This window comes from Clupea harengus, chromosome 17, assembly GCF_900700415.2.
Source record: "Clupea harengus chromosome 17, Ch_v2.0.2, whole genome shotgun sequence".
Classification (NCBI taxonomy): Eukaryota; Metazoa; Chordata; class Actinopteri; order Clupeiformes; family Clupeidae; genus Clupea; species Clupea harengus.
In genome coordinates this window covers 12,478,581-12,489,765 of record NC_045168.1, presented here as the reverse complement: position 1 = coordinate 12,489,765, position 11,185 = coordinate 12,478,581, and the positions used below count along the sequence as shown (strand labels likewise).

Below are 11,185 nucleotides of genomic sequence, written 5' to 3'. Positions count from 1 at the left end.
AGTACTTGTACTCTGTGCAATGACAATAAAGTTGAATCTAGTCTAATCTTATCAAGGTTCGGTGATACATACACTAGCCCAGTGGTCACCAACCTTTTTTGGCCAAAGATCACAACCTCTGCCTTGGTGACAGGCAAGATCTACCTATTGAGGCGTTGAGAAAAAAAGACTGTCCAGACTCCAGACTGTACTTACAACTTAACTTTATTTAGCCTAATTGTAATTGAATGAAATTAAACACTTTGGTCCAGCTTTCAAATTGATGTGGCCAAGAACACACTAAATCATTTATTTCAGTGCAACATAAAAAGGAACATATTTGTTAACCGCACACAATATGAACAAGAAAAAACACATTTGCAATGAGCAGGCTGGATATGAACTGCTTTATTTATCAACTGAAGTTACAACACAACACGGACAATCTTTGTTTTCAGATCATTTGACAGTTGTTTTGAGGCCCCCCATGTTGCCACTCTTCAGAGGAGAATCAAGGAGAAGCACATCTTGCAATTGGCTACCTTAGATAGTTTTTCTGATGATTGAATGCACCTTTCTATGGAATTGAAGGCTTAACAAGCTAATCAGACTAATTATGTGTTGCAATTATTTAGTATTGAGTAGTTACAGGTATTCAGATCATGAAAATGATTAGGGTGCCTAAATATTTGCACAGCCTATTTTACGACGACAGTACGACAGTATGCGTGCATATTAATATTTCGAAAACCAACGCGGTAATTGGAATGAAGTGGGAGTGGCCGATAACTAACATAAGCGCAAACGTACTCATGTAACGTGTCACCTTTAACATTAATATTTAGAAACACGTTGCAGTGTTAAACGAGTCGTAGAAGTTAAAATAGACAAATATCTGCCTGGAAAACCGTTAGTTTGGGTAAGCTAATACATAACGTTAATCTATAAATAGACTTAGGATATCGTTTTTTTTAACAAACTGGCCGATAACCAACATAACAACGACATCCAAGAGAACTCGAGGATGTTATGCACGCGAGTTGAGCCTAGTTGCGAGCTGTCAGACGAGCTGTCAGAATGTTGGAAATCTCTCTACATTGGGCAGACATTCTGCAACTTTACCCAATATTAAGTGACAGTACCCGACAATGACCAACAAACACCAACTGCTGCTGCACGCTGACCCAACTGTTGGTGTTTGTTGGCGTTTGTTGGAGAATGTTGGCGTTTGTCGGGGCAGTGTGCAAGCTGCTTTAGAAGGGGCATTTAGTGGGAAGGGCTACATTTGTGAGAAATCGTTGGTGATTACGTTCACATCAACTCTACGGACATCCTCGGATTTAAATAGCTGGCGTTCATGAATCAGGCGGAGATCTTTTCTGACTTTGGTCTTCCGAAGTCCGTAAGAAAACATTTCAGAAGACACTTCAGAAAATGTTCAAATATTTTTTTCTTTTTTCTGTTTTAATTTTTTTTTAATAATTTTGGAGATCGACAGGGAAGGTCTTCGAGATCGACACGTCGATCGCGATCGACGGGTTGGCGACCTCTGCACTAGCCTATTTACAAGGAAATGACTAAATTGATAAAGCGGTGATGAATGGTTGACACATAATCGGATTTTATGACACGCCTCATGATAAAGACAGTATTTTATGGTCTTATCTTTCCTCCACCTTCCACCACCCACTGACTGAGGTTCTGTGGAATTGGTGTTTCCAAGACAGTATTTTATTGTTTTTGTGGACCTTGAAGTTGTATACTGACATCAGCAAGCAAACTCCAGTCCTGTGCTTTGCCCCATTTGTATTTTTCTGCCCCTCTTGCACAAAATAAATCCGACTTTTCCTGTCATTAACTGGCAAAGAGTTAACAATTTATTGTCAAACAGACACACGAATGATTCTAGAACCCGTGTAGCAACCCTGGCTAAGGCTAGTTTTACATCCAGACAAAATAATCCATTTGCCTCCTCTCCAGTAATGTACCCTAACCCATTTCCAACTGCCTCCTAGCCCAGACTCCATTATTCCACTGCCTAATGATATCCCAATGCTGTAATGCGCCTTCTGTATGTTGAACTGCTTCTACTGGACGTCATTTGTGGCTCAAACAATGAATGGAGCCTAACCCTAACCCTAACCCTGATCCAGTGTCGGAACCTAACCCTAACCCTAACCCTAATCCAGTGTCAGAGCCTAACCCTAACCCTAACCCTGATCAAGTGTCGGAGCCACTAGATGTTTTCCTTTCAGGTGAAAGAAGTAGAACGCAGCCCGGGGCCGGGGGGAAGAGGGAGTACAATTTGTTTTCTTCATGAGACAATATTCCCTTACAGCACACAAAAGCTTCATTAAAACCCTTAGGGCTGTTAGACTTTTTTAGGTAGTCTGACAGGCCTTGATGTTTTTGTATATTTCCTCTAACTAAAAACACTGATGGCAATGGCATATATGTAAAAGATTAAAGGTTTCTGGGGGTGTTCTTTGTATGACTCTATGACATAAACTCGCAGAGTTTTAAAGGCATACTGACAACAAGAACAAAAAACTAAATATTGATTTAGACCCTAGAGGGATCATACAACTGGGGTGCACAAGCTTGTTTTGGACATCAGGAGAGAACAAAATGGGAGGTGGGGGAGCATATCAATTGCCCTTGCTGTTGTGGATAAGTATAATTTTCAACAATATCAACAACTTGGCAGATAAGAGTGAAGCATGGGCCTACCCCCATTCCACCAGTTCTCCCTTACGGATAGAAACACTTTTACAATTGTATCCAAAATACATCGATTTCAATTAGGTATGATACTCAACATTTTGATTAATGTGGAACAGCCAATATGTTCTATTATCACTACTGCTAAGTTTTTCGATTTAAGCCTCAATACACAACACCATAAACCATGTGATGAGCTGAACCACAAAACATTTACTATAGTTGCTTTCAATGGTACAATACAAAATCACCATCCGCAGGGAAACTCTCAGTGCGAAAGATTTAATTGCATTATGCACAACATGCTGCGGTCCCTCCAAGCTAACAAGAAGAAGAACTTGAAAGAGCACCTGCCTGAACTGGTGATGGCATACAATAGCCACATTCATTCATCTACGGGTTACTCTCCGTTCTATTTGCTTTTTGGCAGAGATGCGTGACTGCCAAGAGATATTCTTGGGGGAATGGATTTCGACGACAGTGGGTCAGAGAATCTGGATGACTGGGTGTTAAATCATCATGAGAGACTGCGGATGGCAGCGGATGCAGCACGGGCAGCGATGCAAGGCGCCTCCAAGCGACGCAAAAGGCGCTATCATCATACAATGAAAATGATGATGATATTTAGATATGGTTTAATAAAAAGTGTTAAATTACACATGAATGAGTGCAGCTTTAGAGGCACGAGATTTCCCAGGTTTGTTATCATCTTGGTCACACCAGTAGGAGTGGTCAAACCTCTCGTTTGGAATCTCAACCGTACAGTTCTTCGCATTCCGAAGTACATCCCAGAAGTGGTCCAATCCCTCTCCTTTGCGTTTATGTATGGATACTGTGGAACATATTATTTAGCTGATTTACACATAGCGAGTTCAATTAATTTGACTCAGAGACAAATCAACCCTCAATTTTTTTTTTCTCTCTTGAACATCATAACCGTAAACATGCTCAAACAGCACAGTAATAACAGACTCACCTCCCGGAAAATTGCAGCCAATGCCAACAACGGCGATTTCATCAGCGTCGTCATCCATTCTGCAACCCGTAGTTCAGATGATAGGCGACTTACAAACAGAAGCGCGTGTTTTGAATAGGAAAGTGGTATCAGAAAACTCTGAGGTTGAGATGCTGAAACCGGTTAGTAATTCACCCACCTTTTAAAGTAGGCTATCTAATGTATCTAGAGAGCATCCGTATCTCTTTTTATTTCACTATCAAAGGAGGCGTGTGTTTTGATAGTTAATGATTACATTGCCTATAAAGACGATAGCAACTGATAATACTGTGTTGGGATGGAGGAGAGGTTATACGCCCAGAATTCAGATGTTTTATTTTCAAAATGATTTATAACTTCAATAAAGACAAAATACTGATGTGTATTAAAAAATATATATATACTCTTTTGAAGCAAAATGTAAAGGCTTTTGTAACTATGTACTCCTGGTAAAGACTGCTGATTATTTGAGGAAACAATCCTTCAACTGCTGTGGTACAAGTATATAAGTATATGTAATCATACTTAAGTAAACCAGTCAGCTCAAGCCTCCCACCATTTAGGCCAGGGGTCTCAAACTCCGAGGCTGAAACTCAGGTCAGTTACATTTGCCACACTCAAAAGTGGTATCGACAGTATTGTGATAGGCAAGCCAACAGATAAAAAAAATCTGGCCCCCAACTGACCAGACTGGACGCTCTTCGGCCCCCCGGTAATTTGAATTTGAGACCCATGATTTAGGCTCTTCATTATATCCAGACCACCTTCACTGTTAGCTGAACTCTGAACCCTAAGCCCATCGGTCCTTAACCTGAGTAGCCTCAGCATTACTTGTCTGATAAGAACTATTTTTCCTTATTAACCCTCTCTCCTATCAATAGTGGCCTCACTATGGCAGGGTATTATATATACCTCAAGATAATGAAAGATCACCACTCTCATCATTCATTTCAATTTCCAATGCTATGTTAGCTACTTTAGCCCAGCAAGCATGAAAATGAACACTGACATCTTGCTTCATGGTGCTCAGTTTTGGCATCAAAACTATGAACAGCCAATCTTCTAAATTGCAAATCCTACATGAAAGAAGATCACAGTTCATGGTTTTATTTTTTTCCTCATGCACTTCCATGTTTCTGAAGAATAAGGTAGGATATTACATGAGAAAAAACTATTTCTATTAACCCTCCTATTATGTTTGGGGTCAATTTGACCCCATTCAATGTTTAACGTCTCTAAATAAATGTTTGACATCATTTTTTTTGCTTCATATTTAATGACTTTTCCTAATTTAGTGGGGACAACTGGGTAAAGACAAAATTAACATGAGGATATGTTTTCAATGTCCTGTACACATACTTTACGCATAGGTGTTGTTTGGGGTCAATTTGACCCCAGGCTGTTTTAATTGTATAAAATATACAAGAAATATCAACTTTTTTCATCACATTGTTACTTTTCTTGATAAAAGAAATTGTTTTTTACTCCAAATGTTATAGATAGCAACAATATGTACTTAGAAATAATATGAAGCCATAAAAACACCAGAAGGATATCTCTTTCCAATTTTAGGTCAATCAGTGAGATTTTATGGGGATCTGCATATTTCTCCATAGTCGCGTAACATGTATTCTGGATGTATAAAGAGGGTGGGTGGGGGTATTGTTTTATTTTTAAGGGCTATTTAGGTAGTCAACAAACAAACCTAAAGTACCTGACACAAAAACGTGGGTAAAAAAAAAGAATTATAATAATTTTTTGGAGGTTTAAATTGCTGGGGTCAAATTGACCCCAAGCATAATAGATGTGGCTAAAATTTGAACATAATAGGAGGGTTAAAGAAAATTGTGCTTTGCCATTTAAGGAAAGATTGTGTTGTATGCAACTTAGCTCTCAAGGTGCAGTGATACATACAGTAGCCTATTTACAAGGAAATGTCTGGCTCAATAGAGCGGTGATGAATGGTTGTCACATAATCAGATTTTATGACACTTGCTTATTGATTAAGACTATCTTTATGGTTTTATCTTTCCTAAAGCACCTCCCACCACCTACTGACTAAGGTTCTGTGGAATTGGTGGCTCCAAGACCAACCCCAGTCCTGTGCTTTGCCCCATTTGTATTTTTCTGCCCCTCTTGCACAAAAGAAATCCTACTGTCCCTGTCATTAACTGGCAAAGAGTTAACCATTTATTCTCAAACAAACACACAAATTATTCTAGAACTCGTGTAGCAACCCTGGCTCAGGCTAGTACACATTTTTTTCTTCATGAGACAATATTCCCTTACAGCACACAAAAGCTTTATTAAAACCCTGAGGGGACAAAGGCCTGTTAGACTTTTTTAGGTAGTCTGACACGCCTCGATGTTTTTGTAAATTTCTTTTAACTAAAAATAGCAATTGCCCTTGCCCTTTTATTCAACAATATCAATAACTTGGCAGATAAGAGTGAAGCATGGGCCTACTTCCATTCCACCCGTTCTCCCCTACTGATAGAAACACTTTTACAATTGTATCCAAAATACATCGATTTCAATTAGGTATGATACTCAACATTTTGATTAATGTGGAACAGCCAATATGTGCCATTATCACTTCTAACTGTCTTTCACAGGTCAGTTTGCCTTTCTGTTCCATCACACATGGAACATGCCTAGGCCCTTTATCTCAGTTAACTGGCTATGCATATGCATTTATTTTAACAACATTCATAATGCTATTAACTGGATACACTGTATATACTGGAGAGTAAATTGACGTCACGTAGTGGTGAATACAAATTTAACTTGACCTTCTATGGGAAAGGTGGCTCATATAATATTCCAAATGCACCAATTTCATGTGTGTGTTGTGTTCACCCACACATGTGTGTTTAAGCACAACATAAATTATTCTGCATGGACCTTACTGTAGATATCTAATGTCAGTCAGGGCCTCATTTACTAACATTGCGACCGCAGCGCAATCTGCGCCTTTGCCAACCCGCATATAGCGCACGGTATTTTGCATCGTATTTATCAAACAAGAACCTCATCTGAATGTGTCGACGCCTTACTAAGCGTAATCAGCGCCTAACCCCGCCCATTAGTGTTATTTAGCACGCAGCTAAAATAGGGAAGAAAGAGCCTGCATGTTCATTCCACCATGGATGATGACTTAAAATTTGAATTAGAGCTTTTGGTATACGAGGTTACAGCAAATTAACCCGGGTAAATATAGAAACTCATAAATATTTCTCCATTTAGCCCTTCCGTCCACACTAAAAGTTGTGATCACTTTGAAATTCAAGACTTTCTTTTATTGGTGAGCTGATTTTGGGAAATTCAATTTTTCAGCGAACATTGAGTTTCTGGGTTACTATGGTTACCCCTCAGGGTGCCTGTGCAGCTTCATATTAACGAGTTTATGTTCACGAGCTCATATTCACACACATATTAACATGAGTTAATCACACACAGGCAACTGCAAACTGTTAAGATGGTTCCCTAAGCTAGAGATAGCTAGGATAGTTAATATCCAGGTTAACTGCTCCATAGCATCCTGTTAAATAGTCTGGTAGGAATACACGACACCCCTTACTTTAAAACGGCGTATTCCTGAACACTAAAAAACATGCGTTTTCAAAAACGCTGCCCTAGGCAGATACATTTGAAAACTGGAGTTGTAGCGTGGACAGGGGCAACTGAAATTTTCAGACGTTCGGTTGGCATGGCACTAGGGGTAGCTTGCGCTCAAGAGGCTATAACGTCAAAATAAACATGGAAGGTGAAATGAATATGCTGCTCTGTCTCTACAATTTACTTAGTTAGTGTACTTCGGGTACAAGTTCTTTTCCTGAATAGATACGCGTTACTCCTGCGCAGAAGGCGAGCACTGTACTCGGTGTGCTTGAACTATGGGTGAAAATACGGTTTAAACCATACAATGTGCGGCGATTCTGGGTAAGACCTGGCCGAACAGCTAGCTGGTGGGACAATTTTGTAAATGCCTATATTACATGATATATCAAATATAAAAAATAACATTTATGATGTTCGTATTTTTCAAATTTATCGCAGGCACATCGTTTTCATTTAGCAGCTGATATGTCATGCTAAAACACCTCTTGTTTCGTTACTAATACATAATTAGGCGCACTTTTCGCATCTCCTCCCATCTCTTTGCGACGAACACACACTTTCCCACACCTACTTCCCAGCATCGGTAATCTGCGCTTTTACTCAGGTGCGCCTCCTTTGGAAATACGGTTTTATGTCTTTACCTGCTATTTTACGCCTGAAATGGGCGCAATCCTGTTAGTAAATGAGGCCCTCACAGTATCTCTCATACAGACAGAAAGTAGTTGTTTTGTACTTTGGTTCCATGCTATCTGACCAACCAATACATGATTTTAGGCCAGCTGTGGTGCTAAGAAACTGCAATACCTCTTGTTTTAGGTGTAATATTTAATGGAAAAGCAAATCAAACCACAACAAATAACATTTCATTCTATTTGAACAATTAACTTGTCTGTTTATCCTGTAGATCTGAAACCTGACTTATTGTAAACTTAATGTGACCAAAGGGAAAAAATACCATTATTATGATGACTAATGATCCTGCTTCTCTACACAGGAACTAGGGCATGGGACACTCTCATCACATACATGGGGCTAATTCTTTAACCACAGCATGGGTTAGAAACAGATAGTCATGGAGGCACAATAAGGATATATTCAGGAGCATTTATTTTCCAGTAATTACTGTAAATGGGAGAAATTTGTGATGCTGAATTTGGAATTATTTGCATATATTTTGGACAAAGGTTTTAGATATAAGCCTCAGTACACAACACCAGAAACCATGTGATGAGCTGAACCACAAAACATTTACTATATTTGCTTTCAATGGTACAATACAAAATTCATTCATAAAATGACTCATCTTGCAAGTACAGTCCGGGTTGACAGTTTACCATGGCTACACAAACAAAAAGAGTGTTTATGATACAAAGCTCTCACAAACAAAATGTTACATGCAAACAACAGAGACTGAAGCTGAATATTACATTATGCTCTGTGTATATCAAATCAGTACATTCATTTACACACAGTTCCAGTTCATCCCAAAAAGAAACTAGACATAGACATGAAACTATAAAGATACAAAAATATTTTTGCACTGTATCAAAGTAGCTACAACTAAAGGACAGTCAGGATCCCTTAAATGAATGCCGCTTGGAGGTCGGCATGACAGACATCTGTTAAAAGGAAGTGTTGTGATTTACTTGGGATTGCACGGTAGAGTCATGATAAAGATAGTGGTGAGAGTTTTGTCTGGAACAAATGCCGACTGATGTTTCTACGCGTAGAGTTCCACGTGACTGCCCCCTGTTCAAGCAAGAACTGTTACCTACTTGATATTGCCCAATGAAGTCAAGATGATTATGGAGGTAAAAGGTTTCTTTTGAATCAATAGTTTCAATGGTTAAATTAACATTCAACTACCAACATTATAAGGAAGAGATTTTCATTATTTCGAATTGGCCTGGCTTTTGAACTGGCTGTTGTGTAGTGTTGCTATCAACAGGCTTCTCCTCTTCAACACTATTGCTCACAGGGGTATCAACATGTGACATTGAAGGCTTTTCATCTTCAACACCACTGCTAATGCCACAAACTCCAAAGAATGTTAGAAACACTGGGATAAACACAAGGCCGTGGGCAGCCCCGAACAAGATGACTAGAAACAAGATCTTAAAGAATGTTCTGAAGATGTAGCTCTTTGATGCTGAGAGGACAACAACACCAGCAACAGTAGAGACAGCTCCTTGTATAATTGGATACCCAAGGTTGTAGAGAGCGTCTATGGCCTTATCATTGGGTGTTTTTTTGCTACTTGACACAAAAGCAAAGGAAATGTGTGCAGAGAAATCCACAGAAAAGCCAATGCAGATTACCAGGTTGATCATAGAGATGGAGTCTAGATTAACATCCCACAAAGCCATGAAACCAGCTACACCCACTATTACAGAGGCAATAGCAAAGGTCACCCACAGAGAACAGACAGGATTTGGAATCAACAGAAGAGAAATTACAAGCATCACCACAGTAGCTGCTACAATATTTTGGATAGTATTGCTAACAATGACCGCATACTGATCAAAGTAAATGAAGGCAGGGTGGTAGACTAACAGATCAGCTGGATAGGACAGATCCATGTTCTGCCCACAAGTGGAAGCTGTGTCTCTGAAAAAGTTCAACATGTTCTTTTCGTCAGTTGCAGTGGTGATGTTACTACTGGGGATGAAGAATCGAGAGGCCAGTATTTTGCCACTAGAAATATTAACATCCCGATAGAAACCGGACACATTAAGAAATGTGGGCAAGTTTCTCATGAATACATTTTTATCTGAAATATCTAAACCAGTTTGCTCATAAGAGTCAAGCCAAGATATAGTTATGTTTTTGGCAACGAAGTCAGAGGATTCAAATTCTTTCAGGCACATGTTGAGGTTTTCACGAGCACTTTTGTCCCAATACTGGAAGTTTTCATCTTTAATAACGAACATGACAAAGGGGCCGTAAGATGAGAAATATCTGTCTTCATTGTCATAATAGCTAGCGACATACGAATCATCAGGTGCAAGATATTTCAAATCTATGCCCTCTTCCATTTGAAAACAGCCATAAATACTACCAGCCAGATACCCTGCATAGAGAAAAACCACAAACACCTTGGTCCATATATTAGTCAAGAATGGTCCATAATACTTTTTAAAGAAGACATTGATGGGCGTGTCTTCCTCTGCACCTGTGTCCGGATCATAAGCACCACCGACTGAGCAGGCATTGCTCTTCTTGTCTTCATTTGGAGTTTCAACCTTCCTGAATGTCAGCCAGTGTCTGTTGCCTTTCTCTCTTCGTCCATTCAGTGCCAGACAGGCACCGAAGAACGTGATGTTGTAGATGTAGCAGAAAAGGATGGCTGTTCCGGTGTACATGCAGAAGGACTGTACAGAGCGAAAAGGCGTCAAGAGGCCAATGTAGAAGGCCAGGGCATTAGTTAGAGAGGTGATGGTGATGGAGACAGCTGCCTCCTTGTACGTCTCTGCCATGCGATCTTCTACCTTGTCATGAACCCTCGTCCTCTGCCAGCATGAGATCATGATGAACATGTCATCCACACCAATACCTGGGGACAACCGGTATTTAAAAACATCATACAACTGTATTTATTAGCTAATAATGCCATATTATCTGGCTGTGATAAATAGGAATTGCTTTAAAAATAAATGTACAGCATATGATAGACTGTGATAACAAAATTGCAGTCTTACCAAGAATGAGAAAAGGGCCACTGGCAACAGGCGTTGAAAATGGCATCCCACAGAAGAGAAGCAATCCAAAACTGGTAAGCACAGCCAGGCCTGCAGAGAGAACACCAGCCAAGGCCACCCACACTTTGTTTCTCACACAGTCCCACCTGAAAGAGAGAACCCAGTACACCAG

The 11,185-nt window shown here is 39.7% G+C and overlaps 1 protein-coding gene and 1 long non-coding RNA gene across 2 annotated transcripts; both read right to left on the bottom strand.

The window, feature by feature from the left end:
• Positions 1–2,966: 2,966 nt before the first annotated feature.
• LOC116224406 lies at positions 2,967–3,879 on the bottom strand. Its single transcript, XR_004165566.2, has 2 exons — positions 3,677–3,879; positions 2,967–3,511 (listed from the first exon to the last, which is right to left on the bottom strand). It is a non-coding gene; the product is annotated as an uncharacterized LOC116224406 (long non-coding RNA).
• A 4,728-nt stretch (positions 3,880–8,607) lies between these two features.
• On the bottom strand, positions 8,608–11,176 carry LOC116224425 (patched domain-containing protein 3-like). Its single transcript, XM_031584109.2, has 2 exons — positions 11,014–11,176; positions 8,608–10,868 (listed from the first exon to the last, which is right to left on the bottom strand). The coding sequence occupies exons 1-2, from the start codon at positions 11,057–11,059 to the stop codon at positions 9,187–9,189; spliced, it is 1,728 nt and encodes a 575-aa protein (XP_031439969.1). The 5' UTR covers positions 11,060–11,176; the 3' UTR covers positions 8,608–9,186.
• Between the last annotated feature and the right edge of the window lie 9 nt (positions 11,177–11,185).